At 41.3% G+C, this 20,144-nt stretch overlaps 1 protein-coding gene across 6 annotated transcripts in view; it reads right to left on the bottom strand.

Annotated features, from left to right (window-relative positions):
* CPNE4 (copine 4) overlaps window positions 1-20,144 on the bottom strand; it is a 752,097-nt gene that overhangs the window by 182,914 nt on the left and 549,039 nt on the right. For all 6 annotated transcript variants that reach the window (XM_054681026.2, XM_054681027.2, XM_054681028.2 and 3 more), the window contains one exon: window positions 4,584-4,763. In XM_054681026.2, the coding sequence (XP_054537001.1) occupies window positions 4,584-4,763 (180 nt within the window). The remainder of the gene's footprint in view (window positions 1-4,583; window positions 4,764-20,144) is intronic.

Genomic DNA, 20,144 nt, shown 5'->3' on the forward strand with positions numbered 1-20,144 from the left:
TGGCATGCAATTGCTATGTCATTAAAAGAAGAAATAAATGAATGAATGAAATTTATAGTGTTAAAAGAGTCATCATGTCTTTCCTTGAGCCAGTCACTGTGGCCACACAAATGTAATATTCTGATTCATTTAAGCCAATTAGTGCCTACCCAAAAGTGTGGGAAAGGCCAACCCCACCAATCACCTGGCTGACAATATGAGAGGGTGGTTGCCAAAGAACATGCAAGATATCCAGAGAGGCCAGCATGTCACCTCAAAGTGGATCAGTACAGTTTGGGAAACATGGTTTAGAGATACACTGAACAAGTCACTTGCTGCTCATTTGCTTCATCTAGGCCGTGATCTTGAAGGAGTTCTCAGAACAGGTGACCTCCTCTCATCATTCCCTAGGTCATGACAGATGCAAGCTCTGGATTAAGAATCAAAAGCTCCTAACTTCCAGTTTAGGCCCTGTCAAGACATTAAATCTTTCTGATCTTCAGTTTCCTCAGTTATAAAATGTAGATAATGATTCCTGTCCTTCCCACGCTGTCAAGAGGGTCAAATGAAATGATCAGTATGTAAGTTCTTTCAAAAGTACCAAAAACGTATCTTGAAAGGACTATTTGTAATCTCATTCTCAGTGCTCACTTCCACACATTCCTTCTTTTGAGAGATTAAGAAAATTAATCCAACACAACCCCCTAGTTTCCCTTTGTTCACCCCACTCTAGCCAGCCTGGCCTTCTTTTTAGTTCCTCATATGTGCTATCTCCATCATGATATTTTCAGTTCAAGGAATAAAAATTCCCATCTCAAACAGCTTCAATGACAGGACATTTTATTTTCCCATAATAAGGCATCCATAGATAGAGTGGGTCCCAGGTAAAGAATGTCAGGCCCATCCCTCCACATCTTTTGGGTCTGACCTCCCCTAAGGGTCACTCTCATCCTCAGCCTTACTGCAAGATGGCTGTAGTGGTTCCAGGAATCACAGGCAAAGAATAACTGTTTCTTCATGTGTGTCTCTTGTTTTAGGCTAGGAAACCTTTCCAAGAAAAATCCACATGTCTTACTGGACACACGCCTACCTCTAAACCAAACTCTTGCAAGTGGGTGATGAGATTCATGTGATTAGCTGAGATCACTCAGGATTCACTCTTGAGCTAGGGATAGGGCTCTTTTCTACATAGACACATGGTATAAAATGATCAGAAAGTGATCAGAGTCAACAGCTACAAGATTGGGTGACTGGGTATTAAATAGGCAATCCACAGATGCTGTGAGCTCCCCACTCATATTCCCAGGCCCTATGACTTGAGTGCCCATCACTGACTTTGACCACCGGCATATGTATTTCTTTGCTTGCAAGCTCTTTGTGATATTTGGAGTTTGCTACCTGCACAGTAGGCCAGAAATGTTGGAGGACTGGAGGATTAATGTTCCCACCTTAGGAACAGGAATGGTTTTGTTTTTTTTTTTGAGACGGAGTCTCACTGTCACCCAGGCTGGAGTGCAGTGGCATGATCTCGGCTCAATGCAACCTCTGCCTCCTGGGTTCAAGTGTTTCTCCTGCCTCAGCCTCCCGAGTAGCTGGGACTACAGGCATGCGCCACCACGCCCAGCTAATTTTTTGCATTTTTAGTAGAGATGGGGTTTCACTGTGTTAGCCAGGATGGTCTCGATCTCCTGACCTTGTGATCCGCCCGCCTCGGCTTCCCAAAGTGCTGGGATTACATGCGTGAGCCACCGCGCCCGGCTAGGAATGGTTCTTCATGGCTGATGTGAGTATATATACACAAAGTGTATAAATGTCCCAGTTCCCTCATCCCCAGGATGAAATATCTGTAATGTTTGCGTTACACTGCTCTCAGAATTTCCCCAGCAGAATTAAGCTCCAGTTACGTACAGTGGTATCTACTTGACCACTTTCCCTTGTAGGCTGCTTATCCTGTCTCACTTTTCCTCTCCACTGTAGCGTTTCCTTCACCTCCTTTGACTTCCTACCTCAGATTTGGCTTCTTGGAAAAACCAAATGAAGATGCTCTGCACCATATGCCAAACTCCTTCCTGAATACAGAGGCTTTGTGTATAATGTTCCCATCTGCTTAGAATGTGTTTCCTCTTTCTTCTCACCTGATGCACTCTCACTCTCCCTTCAAGTCAGTGTAAATGTCACTTCTCTTAGAAAGCCTTATTTGATCCCTCTCTGCCTGATGCCAGTCTCCCAATGCTTGCTCTCTTATTCTGTACTTCTCTGTAACAAAGCTTATGATGATTGCCATTTAATTAATTGTTGTGTAATTATTTTCATTCCATCTTTATCCCCAACTAAACTGCTGCTTGAAGGCAAGGATTGTTTTTGGCTCACCACAGTGTCACTGGCACCTAGCATAATGCCCGTCTTACTTGCAAGGTTAAGGACTTACTGGCTTTTGGAAAGATGAGCCTTGTGAGGGACTAAAGATTTGAGTTTGAGGGTCATTCAAACAGACAAAATTATCAAAGCTTTGGACCAAAAAAAAGATCTTTAGTCCACATGATTCCCACACGGATCTACCTTTTTTTTTTTGTTTGAGACGGAGTCTTACTCTGTCACCGAGGCTGGAGTGCACTGGCACGATCTCGGCTCACTGCAAGCTCCGCCTTCGGGTTCACGCCATCCTCCTGCCTCAGCCTCACGAGTAGCTGGGACTATAGGCGCCTGCCACCACGCCCGGCTATTTTTTTGTATTTTTAGTAGAGACGGGGTTTCACCGTGTTATCCAGGATGGTCTCGATCTCCTGGCCTCGTGATCTGCCCTCCTTGGCTTCCCAAAGTGCTGGGATTACAGGCGTGAGCCACCGCGCCCGGCCGGATCTACCTTTATTTCTTGTGACAAAATATAAAATTTATGCATAGGAGGGATGCCCATTGTTTAAGGGAGAATCTTGGTATGGCTTACATATCTATAAAAGATGCAATTTTAATCATTTTTAAATAGAAACAGGATTTCATCTCAAATCCACAATGCATTTATTCATTTAATACCTACTTAGTGGACATTGTACCTGGCAAGATCCTTTGAACTATCTGCCATCAACTCTTCAAAAGTCATTAGAGAACATATGTTAATGGAGAATATTTCAGATTCTCTTTCTGTCTCCCCTCAACTGTATTTCAGTATTGGCCTTTTGACTTTCATTAAAGGAATAAGAAAATTAATCACTATATTTTCTGGAAAAGGGGAACTGAGGACACTGTCTATTTTGTCTCTTAGTGCTCACTGGGAGAAATTTCTTTTAGTGATTAGTGGCATGAAGCAAGGTAAGCACAAATGAACAAGCAAATATATATGCTTTCCATCTCTTTGTCAGGTAGACTCTTCCTGACAAACCCTTAAACCTGACCCTTACCTTGACAGGAGGTGAACCCAGATTTTGTGGGTCTTAAGACATATAATTTGGAATCTCTCTTTGAGAAAAAAAGTACAAAATAAAAATGTGACACAGAGCCATGGAAGGGGCCCACATGAGAGAGGGGATCTGATGTTAAAGCTTCATCAATTTCACAGTAAATCAGCATCTTGATTCAGTCAGGGAAAGTGGTGTCTTCCCACCCCATACTCCTCCACGTTTGTTGTGACCCCTATGAGTTGCTTATATTGCTTTCTTACTTGGAAGTCTCCCCTACTCTTTCTTCTGCAATCCCTAGATAACGTTTTTTTCAGATTTTGGTCCCACAATGCCTTCTTTGACTCTACCCAGTAGAAAAAAGCTCTCTCTTCCTTTAAGGTCTACGACCTTGTATAGAGAGCCCAGGGTATTTTGTAATGAACTGCTCTATTTGAAGTGCATATTACTATGCCTTCTCCAGTAAGATTATCCACTATCTGGGCACAGGGACTGTTTTTACTTTTTGACTCACTTACTGCATTTCTGGGCACAACAGAAAGGAAAGGAAAAAAGGAAAAGTATTACAGAAGCAAAATGATGAAGTTTAGAGTCAGGAAGACCTAGTAGATTCCTAACACTGCTACTTATTAGGTAGAGCCTTCATCAAATCACTTAACCTCTCTGAGTCTCAGGTTTCTCACTGATAAAATGGATATAATACTGATATTTATTTCATATTGTTGGGAAAATTAAGAGCTTTTATTCATTCACTGAGTATCCATTTAGCCTCTGCCTTGGGCTATTTTTGGTACCAGAGATGTCGACTAAATGTGAATGAGAAATACTTGCTGCATGGGGGTTCTCACAGCTGAGTTGGAGATGGAAATTTATAGTGAAACAGGATAAGGCTATAACAGACATGTGAACAGAGCATAGAGCCAGACACATAAGTGCTCAATAATAGTTGTTGAATAAATGAGTGACACAGTGGGGGAATTCAGAAGAGAAAGTTCTGAATTTTTCAAAATAAGAAATCGTACAGACTTGCAGAATCATCTTTACATAAACATAATGGATATGACACCACCTGGGAAGTTGTAAAATGCTACATGTTAAAGAACATACAATCAATAGGAAAAAGCAAGGATTAGATGAGGGAAGAGAGGGAAAGGGGGCAGGAAGAAAGGCCCTAGGATGGCAAGGAGGAGGAAGGGATGTCTGTTGACCCACCTGGCCAAGTGTGCACTCCATGCCACCAAGGAAGTCGGCCTCCTTCAGCCCATTGTGGTTGCTGCTGATGTCATGGACTTCAAACCGCAGGCGCTGAACCTCCTCAAAGTAAAAGTCCACAGTAAACAGTTTTGAGTACACTGGGTTTATGCAGGTGCGAATCACCTCAGTCCTGTCAACCTGCAAGGAGAAAGAGAAAACCTATCAGAGATAAGGATTATTTTTATTATTACCATTCAAGAAAATTCATCTCAGAGCACTTCCCTTCTTCCCAACCATAAATGCTCCCCAGCAAGTCATTGGGTGGGCAGTCCAAAAGTACAAAATACAGGCAATACCTTCAGAGAATGAGACGAGTTTTAGGGAAGAAAATAATGTTAGACATGTAAATAACTTGAAGATTTAGAGCTCATTGTATGAGTTTGCATTATACAAAATTGTATCATTATATCATTATGTCATTTTGTTGATGGGAAAACTGAGGTCCAGGGAATTGAAATGAGTGGGTGAACATTATGAACAGTAAAAATTTTTGAGTACACTGGGTTTATGCAGGTGCATAAATGATTGATTGATGCATTTCATGATTGATTCAACCTTGTCCTGCCTAATGTGCCTGAGGTCACATCTAGGCTCAGGAGGAAAGAAATCTGTAATTGATTAGTGATGTCTGGTGGGCACAGTAATGGAGAAAGTGCTATGTAGGTGTCTCATTTTAGCCAACTCTACTCTAAGTTTCCTAATCCATGATTTCCAGCATAATGAAGTAGAAAAACCATGAGAATAGATAAGACAATAACTGCCTTTGGTCTCGAGTATGCCCTTTATTAAGTGTATAATGTTCACCCATTCATTTCAATTCCCTGGGCCTCAGTTTTCTCATCAACAAAATGAAAATTAGATTAGAGGTGGAAAAGTTCCTTTCTGCTCTAACATTCCATGAGCTATGATTTCCTTTGTCTTCTGTGATAATGGTTTTTCAGTTGTCCCTCTCTCTCAGATATTAATACATCTCTGCCACTTTCTGCACTATTCTGTGACATAGGAGGCTGATGTCTATGGATTGATTTTCCTGGCACCCTTGCCCTATGGGTTCTGGTTGGAGTCAGCCAAATGGAGGACTTCGCAGAAGATCAGAGAATGGGAGAACAGAGAGGTGCAGGCATGCCTCTATACACACACATTCTGCTAGCAGACTTCCTTCTGCACAGGGAGCTTTTGCTGGGATTTGGTAACATAGTGCCTCTCTCTTGTCCCTTCACATTGAAGGGTAGTAATGGCTTCCTGTTGTTGCTATCTCTGATGTCTCGGATGCCCCGCTTTCTTTCTTGGCTCTTTTAACCCTGCCCATTCCCGTGTACAGAGTTTAGTCCTTTAGGTTAAACTGTTTGGGTATGCCATCTGTTTTCTACTAGGATCCTTATCGCTAAGGCTCTTTTCCTACATACTTGTCACAAGTAAAAATATACAAAACCATTTATATTTTGGGAAGCTTTTAAAGACTAAGTTATAGATAACCCAAGATTCTATAGCATCCATGTACTAGAGATACCCATCCTTCCTATTTTACAAATCAACTGGAACCTCTATGTACTGTCAGCTTTCAAATAGAAATATGGTTTATTGGATGTTTTCTGACATTTGTTAGCACAAACTATGAAAAGCATTTATCTCACTTTCATATGAGTAAAGGAAAATAGTCTCTCAATAAAGGGAAAGCAGTTCTTAACCATATTATGCATGTCCATGTTGTCTAGCAAAGAAAATCTGATATTTGCTCTAGCCACCCCTGACATTCTTCAGTTCAGTGCTTTGTCTCCAGCCCTAGCCCTTCATATGCAGGGATGTATGTGAGAGAGAATTGTCCTTTAAGGAACACTACCTGCCATTATTGGTTGGATGGACAATCTGGGTTGCAAGGAGAAGAGTATGATTCTGATTATGTCCCCATCCAATAAATAGGCATACAGAAAACCAATCTCCAGCCCATTGCTAACTAGAATTTTACAAGTTACTGTTTTGACCAAAGGTTATCTGCCTGTTCCAGCTTCCCCAGGAAGACTCAGCTTCTATTTGAGCTAAATTTTATATTATTATATGATGTTCATTCAGAGGGTGATGGGACTGATTATGCCACTGGCCATTTGTGCAGGTACAAGAATTTACTATATCAGCATAATTTTTCTGTTGTTCAGGGATAATAGTTTTGAATAATAGAAATTAGAGATCATAAACTGGTAGTCTGCAGGCATAAGCTGACTTGAAGTTACTTTATTTGTCCTACTCAAAGTATTTTTCCCTTCATTTTCCCACTTAATAAGGTAGCTGTTTTTATTACCCTTCCTTTAGAAAAACTTGGAATATCTGGCAACCTTGGGCCACATTTCTTCATGGCAACAATTGGAGACTGTCCCATTTAGACAAAGCATTTACTCTTCACTTCTCACAGCAACTTCCAGGCCTTTCTCCTTCATTTAGTGTCTCTTCCTGGCCCCTAGAGGCATTTTTGCAACATCTGGTCCAAATTCATGAAATAATGAGCCATATAAGAGATTTAATTATATTTATATTGTATCTTTTGATAGAGGATTTGGAAATAACCCCAAGAAGTATGTTGTGGGTGCATTTGACATCCTCAAGACACAGAAAGGGCACCTGCTCTCCTTGTTGTTGGAAGAGAGTGCTGAATAGGTTTAGATGATAGAAGACAGGTGATGGAAACTCTAGTCTTTGTTATTCTCTTTAACTGCCCCAAAGGGCACAAATAAGTGACGTGCACCAATTCTGGTACTTTTCTTCTAACTTCTTGATTTTCCAGTGGCATTCCCTTATAGATACAAAGTTCATGTTGGCATCAAGCCACACACCTCATACACACTATACAAGGTAAGCTGCCAGCACTGAGTGACTTGGTTTTTTGAGCAAAATGACAAGATGGAAAGACATTAAGTGATAAACATTTGCATTAGCAAGACAGACGATTTCCAAGGATAATCAGAAAGCCACTATGAATCCTGAATATAACTGCTCAGGAAAAGCAGGAAAATGACAATAAGTGAAGTGCTTGCAATAATGAATGCATATTTGAAAGATGTTTTAAAATATTCTGCATTTCCAGTTATTATGGAAGATGCATTATTTTTTTCTGGTGGCTAAATCCAGGTTTCACATGAGCAACAGGGCTTAGGATTGTTCATTTCTCATTGAGAGGCATCAGGGTCAAGGCAGTTTTTTCCAAAAGATCATTCACTTACTGGTGCTACCAGGTGCATCCTAATCAACTGGGGGGGGGGTGGGGGGCTTTCTTTAAAACTCAGATTCCTTTTCCCTAACCCCAGGTCATTCTGATTTAGTGAGTATAGGGTAGGACCCAGAAATCTCTAAAAAAGTGTTCTAGAGAATTCTGGTGTGGGAACATCAGTCCTAGGGGAAATGAGGAGATGTAGGGTCTATCTCATGCTCTTGTGTGAGGTCAAGTTTTATTTTAATCTTGCTTACCCTCTGTTATCCAGTCTGCAAAAATGTGAATGCTTATCTTCTCTCTTCCCTAATCGTGATGACTGATAAATTCACATTGCTTTATAGTTTACAGAACATGCTCACATCCATTTTTAAAATTTGATTCTTATGGCTATCATGTGATATAGTTGTCTACTATTTTACAAATGAGAAAAGTCAAGGTTAAATATCAGCACAAGGTATTGAATGTCAGAGTGGGCACTTGAACTCATGCCTTCTGACCTCAAAGTCTGGACTACTTTCCTCAATTCATGAGCATCCTTAGAAAGGAAAAAGGCAGCTAGATTATGGTGTGATGGTGAGAGACTCAACCATTGAATATTGCTTCTCATGAGAAGCTTTTAAAAATATCTAAAACACGGCCAGGCGCGGTGGCTCAAGCCTGTAATCCCAGCACTTTTGGAGGCCGAGGCGGGCGGATCACAAGGTCAGGAGATCAAGACCATCCTGGCTAACATGGTGAAACCCCGTCTGTACTAAAAATACAAAAAATTAGCCGGGGGTGGTGGCGGGCGCCTGTAGTCCCAGCTGCTGGGGAGGCTGAGGCAGGAGAATGGCATGAACCTGGGAGGTGGAGCTTGCAGTGAGCTGAGATCGCGCCACTGCACTCTAGCCTGGGCAACAGAGCGAGACTCCATCTCAAAAAAAAGAAAAAAAATCTAAAACATTTTTCAGTCTAATAATAAAGTCAATAACAACTAACACTTTTGGAAGGCCTGCTATCATGGTGCTCATTTGAAAAAAAACAGCATTATTGAGGCATAATTTGCATATAATAAACCACATCTATTTAAAGTATATATCTATTTAAAGTATACAATTCAATATGTTTTGACACATATATACTTGTGAAAACATCACCACAATCAAGAGAGTGAGCATATCCATGCACCCAAACTTTCTTCTTACCCCTACGTATCCTCATCCTCTCAACCTTCCCTCCTTCCATTCCCAAGAAACTACTGATCTGCTTTCTGAGACTATAGTCTAGTTTGTATTCTTTATAATATTATATAAATGTATATCATAATCTGTGGTCTTTTATTGTCTTTAATCTTTCACGCAATTATTTTGAGATTTATTCATGTGGTCCTATCCGTAGTTTATCCTTTTATTGCCCCCAGTCAATTACAGATGGACATTTGAATTGTTTACAGTTTTTTGCTATTACATATAAAACTGCATGATATATTCATGTACAAGCCTTTGTATGGGCATGTATTTCCTCTTCTTTTGGGTAAATATGTAGGAGTGAAAGAGATTTTTGCTTAACTTTTTAAGTTCTAGTAGGTGTGGAGTGGTCTCTCATTGTGGTTTTAATTTTCGTTTTCCTAAAACTAATGATGCTGAGGCTCTTTTCGTATGCTTACTTGCCACCTGTGTATCTTCTTTGATGAAGCAGCTTTTCAAATCTTTTGACAAGCACTCTGTTTTCATTCTTATAACAATATGAGGTAGGTACTGTTATTATCCTCTCTTACTGGGAGATAGAGAGACCGCCATAACTTTTCTGATTTTACACAACTTGTAGGTAGCAGACGTGGGATGTGAAAGCTCCAGAACCTGTGTGTTTAACCTCTATGCTATATAGCTATGCAAATTTGAAGCAGTTTTTCATAAACACTGTTGCTCAAAGTAATGCATCAGTCAGACAACAAACATAAAATGTGGAACTGATAGGGAAAGTCAATGATTGAGGCTGCAGTTGTGTCTCTGGAGATCTGATTTATCCACTGGACATATTTGAGATACAGTGGGGGCCCTGAACACTGCCCATAGAAATTGGATTGTGTGGCCGGGCGCAGTGGCTCACGCCTATAATCCCAGCACTTTGGGAGGCCGAGGCGGGCGGATCACGAGGTCAGGAGATGGAGACCATCCTGGCTAACATGGTGAAACCCCGTCTCTACTTACCAAAAAAAAAAAAAAAAAAAAAAAATTAGCCCGTCGTGGTGGCAGGCGCCTGTAGTCCCAGCTACTCGGGAGGCTGAGGCAGGAGAATGGCGTGAACCCGGGAGGCGGAGCTTGCAGTGAACAGAGATCAGGCCACTGCACTCCAGCCTGGGCAACAGAGCGAGACTCGTCTCAAAAAAAAAAAAAAAAAATTGGCTGTGTGCGGGACAATGTGTCATCAACAAACAATTCAAGACTATTTGTACAATGGCCATCTATTCTCTGGGACTTCCAAGGGCTGGAACTGCCACAGGCAAAGTTGTGGGAGAGGTGAGAGCTAAATCGCGTGACGCTATCAGTGGGGAGGAGGTGAAGGCAAAAGCCAAAATTATTGTCAGTCACTGAATGCTCTAAGGTTTCCTGGAGAAATTCAGGCCCTTATCATCCCATGGGTAATAGGTCTTGGTAAAGAATGACATCATAGGCCAGAGAGAGACAAGAGGCCCTCAGGGCAGGCTTATAATTAGGTATTCCTTCAAACTGATATTCTTTAAATATTTTGTCAATATTTATTTAGTGAGGGTAGGGAGAAACTAATTTTCTCTGAATAAAGAATGGCTTTATGTTTAAAAATAAAGGATTTATTACAGGCAATTTTTCAAACCATGTAACTTCCAAGGAGACATATTAAACCACACAAAAGTTAGATAATAAAATGAATCACCAAGCCACCAGAAATAGCATTATTCAATTTCAGGATTTCAGCTGCTTGTGACTGCTGATTTTAAGTGACTGGCCTCAGAGTTAGTGGCTTGCTCTGTAGCTGCAACAAACAAGTTGCAGATCTCAAAATCACTCAACAGAGAGAGATAGGTTGGTGCTGATGAGACATGGTTTTAATTTTCAATTTAAATGGATTTTCTACTTTGTTAGGATTAAAACTCCTTAACAGTTTGCTGGTTGTGTAAAAAGTCTCATGTGGAAACTTGAATTGATTTGTGCCATTTCTGTGTGATATGTCTACATACTGAGGTTGCATCATTTCTGGCTGTCTGGCTGATCTGCCACATGGACCAGGGGTTCTTGCTCACTATTTCCTAGGACTAAAAAAATGCCTGAGTATTTGACAGCCTTTGTTTCTCCTTAACAACTTGGGTGGAAGCTGCCTCCTGCCTAGTAAATTATTAAATTCCTTCTTGAAAGGGATGGCAAATTAGGTGTTGACTGACAGTGATGGTAACTTTTCTGCTCAGGCAGAAGGCACTTACATGTTATCTTCTTCAAGCCTTACCCTCATCAACTTTAAAACATACTTTTATTTCACAGTTTGATATATTTGAAGTTGGTATGTGTGTTTTAATTAATTATATGCCATTGTTTAATTGGAATATCTTTGAAATTGGAGTGCGTGTTATAATTAATGATATACCATTGTTTAATTGGAATATCTCTGAAATTGGGATGCATGTTGTAATTGATGATATATTGTTTAATTGGAATATCTTTGAAATTGGGATGCATATTATAATTGATATGTCATAGTATAATTGGAAACAATTTTTTTCTTTCCTAGGGAAACATAAAAATAATGATTCATTTTAACACTGATTTATAATTTTACAAATGATCCTATTAAATATATCATTCTAACTTTGCAAATGATAAAACTGTGTATCAGAAAAGTAGTGGCAAAGGTAAGACTCAAATCCAGTCTTTCTCACTCTAGAATATATGTTCTTTTTATTATACTATATCATTTGTTATAGGTTGAGTTTTATCCCTCAGAATTCATATACCAGTATCTTAGAATGTGACTTCATATGGAAATAGGATTGTGGCAGAATTAATTAACTTAGGATAAGGTCATACTGGAGTATGGTGGGTTCCTGATTTGATATGACTAATGTCCTTATAAAAATGGGAAATTTTGACACAGACATGAACACAGGGAGAATGCCATGTGAACACAAAGGAAGAGAGCAGAGTGGTGCAATCTCTTGTTCCTCAGCACAAGCCAAGAAATGCCAAAGATTTCCAGCAAAACTACCAAAAGCCAGGAGAGGGGCATTAAGCAATTTCTTCCTAGTAACCCCAGAGAGAAGCAGTTCTGCTGACATCCTGATATCTTGATCTTGGACTTCTAGCCTCCAGAACTGTGAAGGAATAAATTTCTGTTGTTTAAGCCACCCAGTTTGTGGTACTTTGCTATGGCAACCCTAGTAAACAAATACACCACTCTACTTAAGAAACATCCAGACTGGCAGCACCACTTAATGGATATATCTCCAAAAAAGCACTCTTCACCCATCAAGCAGTAAAACCTTCAAATACTCCAGATTAAACTGAACGAGTGATCCAGCATGACAAGTGTCTTTCTCCCACTTTCAATCCATTGAACCCTGCCTTCATCCTCCTGCCATGCACTTAACCTGGTTCTCAAGTAACAGGGCCTCTGGCACACTGGGTTCTGCTTATGGATCCCCTGGGATGAACATGCCGGAGAACCTAGAGCTAGACATTCGTTTCACCAGTAGACATAGCCTGGTACTTATGCTACTCAAAGCAGACAGCAGGGTTGCATCCTTGCTTAAGAATATGGCTCAGAAGTAAATGAAATGAGTATTCCCCCGTAGGCACCATCAGAGAGGTCTCAAGTGCTAATATGTTCTGGGTCTTCCCCTTCCTTCGTTGGCCTCCTCAGTACCTTCAAGCTGCTGGCTCCATCCACACAGAGCCTGAGCCAATCCTGCCTGATTTGCCACAGAAGCATAGATCTCAGCTACATCTTCCAGTGCCAAATGCCGTGTGTCCTTTATAGCTGTTCCTTTTCCCCAGTGTGAGTGTCCAGTTTGTGAGGCTGTTTTCTGATTTCTCGGTTTGTATGCCTCATTGTCTTTTGCCCTAGTCCACTCAGCTTGAGGGGCTTGTCACTGTCCTAGTGCTGTGTGATAGAAATTTCCATGATGTTCTTCATGGTCCAAACTAGCCACATGTAGGTATTCAGCACTTGAAATGTGGCTAGTGGGACTGAAGAATGGAATTTTAAATTTAAATATATTTTGTTTAAATTTAAATAGCCACATGTGGACAGTACTGCTCTAGCCTGTGCCAGCTCTATCTTGCTGTAGTTTAGTGAAATCCTGTATAATACACACACATTTAATTGGCCTGGAGATTCCCAGGTGATGTCAACATATATACTAGTAATTCTCAAACTTTTCTTGCATCAAAACCACCTGGGGATCTCCAAACCAATTAATTTGGAAACTGTGTGGGGGTGGCGGGGAACCAATGCATCAGCAATTTAAAAATCTACCCAGGTGATTCCAATGCACAGTTAAGTTGTAGAACCAATAATACTATATTCCAACTGTTATGGCTCAGCTCCAAAGTGGATGACAACCAGGAACCAGGGCTAGTGTGTGATCTACTCTGAATACCACACCCCAACCTCTGGATCAGACTTTATGTGCTAATACTTTCCTGCTTCTTTGGAAGCTGCCATTTTGACTGCTGCTTATGTCACTATAGGACATAAGGAATGAATGAAAGAAATAATCGTATTATGGGCAAAGTTGGTTTATTTGGATGTTTTATCCAATCAAGCACTCCATTAACTGGCACACTCCCTATTTGTGAAACAAGAGTTAGTGAATATGGTATCCATTCTCCTTTACATCCCCAGGTCTTTCTGCTCTGCTATGTACCAGGAGACCAGCCCACATGTGGATTGTTTCATTCAGGTTTCTTGGCCCAGCTCACCTTCTTTCAGCCAATGGAAAACACCAGTAGGAGACTAGAAGACAGGAGGAACCCATGGTGTACCCTCTGTCTACAGGCCCTCCTAGCCACCCTTCCTGCAAAGCTCCAGCTCTCCCTGGGTTCCAGTAACACTGCCACCGCTGCCCGCCCACCAAGTCCCTCTAATAGTAGCTTCTGACTATTGCTAGTCCCAGGGCATCTCAGAGTCTCTTGCTGGTTACTTTAACCTTGCCCACACATCTTGAAGCGGTCCCTTCATGAACATCTCTTTTTCTGCTGGAACTTTGATTGATTCCTTAATGCTCTTAAAAATGTTTCAAGATATTACAGAACCTGGAAGAGCTTCTAAACCTCAAGGGCAGGTGAAATTGTGTCCATTCTGATGGTTCATGATTAATGAATTATGGGCTTTTAAAACTTTGAAAACTTGTAATCCATATGTGATTTTTGTGGTAACTTCCTATTAGTGACAACACCATATTTCCCAATGTTATTCAACAATGGATCATAAGGAGCATTTACTGAGCAATGGGTATGCACCAAGAATTCTTTAAACCACTTTACATACCTTATTCCACTTAGTCATCCCAACAACTATATATTATGACTTACCGTTTTACACATGAGGAAACTTAGAATCAAAAAGGTTAACTTGCCTAAGGTCACCCAGCTGTCGAGTGATGGAACTACTTGAGATTTCCCTTAAAGCTGTTTCCCATGACATAGCACCTCTCTTGAAGAAGACAAATATATTCAGGTACCATCTGACCACAGCAATTTTTCAAGTGGGGCCATTCTGAATGCTCAATGCTCCAAACACCATCGTCTGGGCAACAAACCCTGAAAAGTCTCTTCAGTGTGACTGTTGAGTGTCCAGCACAGTGTTTATCAATCTTCAAACCTTCTCTTCCTCCTCTTGTTATATTTTGCTCTTTAAGTTCCTTCCACTTGGCTAAAGCCCCCCTAGAATATCTCATGAGAAATCAAAATGTTCCAGGCCAGAGGACAAGATATGATTCTATAACATAAAAGATGTTTTTCAGTCCTAAATCAACCGCCGTATACCCCCCAACTCCAGCTGTAAGCTGGCACATAAATATCAAGCAATCAGAAACTGCCTCACAAAATTCATGCCTGCCTGCTAAAAGCAGGCAGAGCCTGCCAAGACTGGGAGCAGGAAGGTGTTGGATTGCAGTCACTCGAACTTGCAGTGACTGTCAGATCCTCAGTTTATAGAAGCTTGGAGTCTAATCCCACACAAGTGTAAAGCAATTTTCACTTCACTCAGATGTTGGTTATTAACAGGATGTTCCCACCATCTCATTTCTCTGTTACAGCTGTGGAGTCCTCCAGAGAGGTCATCCGAGGATGGAGAGCCTTGGTTTTCTTATTAATTGATGTTTGAAAATAGTGAAGAGGAACTCATCTGCGGGATGCTGCATATGCACCCCAGGTCTGACATGCTCAGCAGCCAGCAGACTGGGAAGGTGGCCTTGCTGAGGCCTGCCTCAACCCTCCTCACGATAGGTGTTCCAAGGAAGGGTGAAGTGATGGGGGTTGCCCTGAAGCTTGGGATCAGCTTCCTTGGGTTCCAACTCCCTCTCCTTCACCAAGTCCTTTAGAATCATAAATTTTTGTCCTGCTTATTAGTCAATTCCCAAATGACCAAATTGTGAATTAGTCCCCTGATCCAAGTGGACCTTCTCCAAATGCCACTGGTTAGGGAGGAGCCCTTCACCCTATGCCCACTTCTCTTTCCCATGGCACTCTGTTGTAAATCAGGAGGCAGTCACCCCTCCCTAACGCTTTGCTCTTACCATGAAAAAGGTAGGATTGTAGATGTATGTTCTGGATAGCGGTAACCTTGGATCTTAAATTCTTAGAGAACATTAAGGATGGGAATGGCAGTGGGTTTCATCCTGTCTCTCAATTGAGGGATTGGTGGAAATGTGGTGTTGGGAACATATCTGAAGCTGTCTCTGAATTTAATGAGAAGAATGATCACTTAGCAATGCCCGCCTTGAATATAGGAGGAGTAGGAGTATCTCCTGTGTCACATGTATGTCATTCCTCATCTATTCCTGTGGTTTAATTTTTAGTAGAGGAAACTGAGGTCCATAGATATTAAAATGACACTCTCAGGCCATGCAGTGACTCACACCTGTAATCCCAGCACTTTGGGAGGCCGAAGCAGGCAGATCCCTTGAGCTCAGGAGTTCAAGACCAGCCTGGACAAATAGCGAGACCTTGTCTCTACTAGAAACACAATACAAAAAATTAGCCAGGCATAGTGGCACACTCTTGTAGTCCCTGCTACTCAGGAGGTTGAGGTGGGAGAATCACCTGATCCCAGGGAGGTCGAGGCTGCAGTGAGCCATGAACGCACTGAGGCACTCCAACCTGGGCAACAGGAGTGAAACCCTGTCCCTCCCCTGCCCCCCAAAAAAAGACACTCTCAAATTTCTGTAACTACTCTGGCAGTTGAGGTATGAATCCAGCTATGTCACCTGATTCCTGGTGCAGTTCTCATCTCACCACACAAACTGCTTATTTCACAGCTTCCTGCACAATGTGCCTACAAGGTCTAGGGCCCAGCACTTCAGCATCAGGGTTTAAACATAAACATACACATACACACATTCAGCCTTTCATTGTGGTTTTGTTAGTAAGGCCTTTCCCTCACAACATCTGAAACAAAATTCTAAAAAAACCGTTTCCTAAAAAAGCAACCCTATGGAACTAGGCCATGCCAGGAAATGAGTTAGCCCAGGAACCCTACTGCGCAAACATCAGTCAGAGAGGACCTCACACCTCTCCAGACTGAGACGGTGGGCTCACATAGCAGAGCATTATCATCCGATGTTGCTGCATGTCCTCTAAATGTGATGATTAATACTTTAAAGCAGCATTTCCTGAAGCGTGTTTCATGAACACTAGCTCTACAGGCAGCTCCAGAAAATAAACTGTTCTGCAGTCAAATAAGGTTTGAGAACCCTTCCCACTGTACCCTTCCCTTAGGAACTCATCATGCAGAACAATTTTAAAGGGTCTTAAAGAGTTCTGTAGCAAATAAGTGTGTTAGGTTTTCTAATATTTTCCCAACTTGTTTAGCCCTCTCTTTCTCTGTCATGAAATACATATATTAATATCCAACCAAAGACATTTTAAGAAGTTTGCATTGAAGTGTTAAGAAAATATACATCTCTATTACATGTTTTAGAGGCATTTTCTCTGACAGCAAGAAGTTAAAACACAAGTGGGGCAAGTTGACATCATACTCCATGCTTGGCAAAGTGCCAACAACATACTGTTTGTTCAGTATTTTTTATTATATTAAATTAATAAACAAATGAGACACCTATGAATGCATTTGGTATTTTGCCCAATTTCCATAGACCCTGCCTCTATTTTTCCCTGATGTCTCTCTTGATCAACTCCTCTCCCCTACCTCCTCCTAAAATGTTAAGCTTCTATCTGAAGCCAAATCCAAGTTACTACAAATTCTTGTCATCATGAAACTAGCTCAGAAGTTAGAGTGGCAGAGATAGCTGGGTTTCTTCACAGCCTGGGGCAGATTTCAATATGTGCCACAGGTCCCCCTGCCTTCTCTCCACAGTTAAGTAGGGCCACACAGCTTTGTTCAGGCATGAGTCTCAGGCCCTGCCCAGTGACAAATCCAGGGTAGTGCCCATGTGGCAGTAACTAACTTAATACCTGGACTTGTTTTCCATGGTGGCCCAATGACTGGCATCCACTTCTTCTGCCCCATTTTCATATATATCACTTTTTGTTTTAGTAGTTTCTAAAATACTTCCTCTTGAAACCAAAGAGTTTGCAACATTTTACTACAATTGTTAATGTAAAAGTTGAAGCTACTGTCTGGGCGTGGTGGCTCACGCCTGTAATCCCAGCACTTTGGGAGGCCGACGTGGGCAGATCACGAGGTCAAGAGATTGAGACCATGCTGGCCAGCATGGTGAAACCCTGTCTCTACTAAAAATACAAAAATTAACTGGGCATGGTGGCACATGCCTGTAGTCCCAGCTACTCGGGAGGCTGAGGCAGAGGAATCGCTTGAACCCGGGAGGCGGAGGTTGAGCGGAGATCACATCACTGCACTCCAGACTGGCTACAGAGCAAGACCGTCTCAAAAAAAAAAAAAAAAAAAATTTGAAGATGCTTACACAAGGGTTGAGAGAAAGCATGGTGGGGTGGACACCCAGAGTTTAGGGATCACATTGTTTTACTTGAACCATGACTGTCTGGGCCTTGTCTCTACCTTGCAATAGGCTGAGTACTAGAATGTTCTAGACTATCACAGATGATATCAACTCCTTTTCTACTCTAGAAGATTCAAGCTACTCCACACACCACAAAGCTCTCCAATTGCAGACTTTTTTCTCCTATTTCTGTTCCTGATAAATAAACAGGATTGATAATCAGAAAATTAATCTCAACAGATCTTCAATTCACTACCAACCACTTGGGTTGAATGAATCATTATGGAAATTACCCTAAGACTGTCACAAGATAATTTCTTTATTAGAAGAGCTAAAAATCCTTCTCTTCCTTTTTCTCCTTTCCATTCTAAAATTTCTGCTTCCCCTGTCTTTAAGTACATTCAGTGCCTCTTTTTATGAAGTATTGTGTCTTTTTTTTTTTTTTTTGAGAGGGAGTCTTGCTCTGTCACCCAGGCTGGAGTGCAGTGGCACGATCTCAGCTCACTCTAACCTCCGCCTCCCGAGTTCAAGCAATTCTCCTGCCTCAGCCTCCTGAGTAGCTGGGCCTACAGGCGCTCGCTACCACACCTGGCTAATTTTTGTATTTTTAGTGGAGATGGGGTTTCACCATGTTGGTCAGGATGGTCTCGAGTGTCATGTCTCTTTTAGAGTCACCTCCCACTAATACTCTGGCATCACTCCTACTCACTTATCATTAATTATGTTGATACAATGAAGGGATGACATTGCTGGATCCTTCATAAGGTGAAAGAACTATTAGTGAGTGGGGACAAATCTTAAGTGGTGAAATTTCCCATCACAGTATCATCACTGTCAGCATCATTAAAATGATCAAGTGATTGATGTTTATTGCATGCCTACATTTTACAAGCACAGGGCTGGGCACTCTCAGGACCTTAAAGAAGTAGCAAGTCAACAATAGATAGAGGACTTCAAGAGTTTATCATGAGCTCTGTGCTAAGTCCCCAATGTTCATTCTCTTTTTGAAGCTACATAATAGCCCTTCTATGCTGGCCCCTTGCTCAACAGGTTAGAGGGCTCAGGAAATATAACCCAAGGTATATTGTTTTCTTGTGACAACATCAATGATTTCAGTGCCTAAACTTAGCCTCCTAGAGGACTTTAAAAAAATAGCAACCAAAACCTTCTTTTAAAATGTCTTATTTATTCATCTAAAGTAAATTCTTCCAAAATGATTCCAATTAGCAATTTTTACTGATTTCCATGCATTTACTTATTTACTCAAGGAAGATTGAATGAGTGCATATGATTTTTTCAGCACTGGGCCCTAGGGATTCAGCATTAAGCTAGATACATCTCCATCCATCCTAATGCATAGAGTCCAGTTTATAATAGATGTGTTACTCAAGGTACCATTCATTCTGCTGAAATCCTTGAGTGCACAGGATAGATATTCTGTGTGGCAGTGTTTATTGGCCACACTCTGTGGTGCCTTGTGGTGGAGACATTCCTGCCCCAGCTCAAAGAAAGACAGAAAATAAATTATCATAAGTAGCATCTTTAGATATACAGCACATGTGACAAATACAAGTGGCTCTTCATTGTGATAGTAAAAGCAGTTCTGCAATCCCATTATACACATCTTATCTGATCTGGCAGTTGTGCTGGGAGCTGAGCTGAATGTTTTTTGTATTTGTACAGCAAGACATCAGGCTTTCAAGAATTAACCAGTGGGCGACCAAAGGAAGCAAATTTTGGCTCCATAAAGGAAGACCTTTCATATAATCAGAAATACCCAAAGACACCACTTAATGAGCATGAAGAAGAAATGTAAGCAACAGAAGGGGAAGGGAGGGGGAATGAACTCATTTTTTTTGTTTTGTTTTTTGTTTTTTTTATTATACTTTAAGTTTTAGGGTACATGTGCACAATGTGCAGGTTAGTTACATATGTATACATGTGCCATGCTGGTGCGCTGCACCCACTAACTCGTCATCTAGCATTAGGTATATCTCCCAATGCTATCCCTCCCCCCTCCCCCCTCCCCACCACAGTCCCCAGAGTGTGATATTCCCCTTCCTGGGTCCATGTGATCTCATTGTTCAATTCCCATCTATGAGTGAGAATATGCGGTGTTTGGTTTTTTGTTCTTGCGATAGTTTACTGAGAATGATGATTTCCAATT

This window comes from Pan troglodytes, chromosome 2, assembly GCF_028858775.2.
Source record: "Pan troglodytes isolate AG18354 chromosome 2, NHGRI_mPanTro3-v2.0_pri, whole genome shotgun sequence".
In the NCBI taxonomy this organism is placed as follows: domain Eukaryota; kingdom Metazoa; phylum Chordata; class Mammalia; order Primates; family Hominidae; genus Pan; species Pan troglodytes.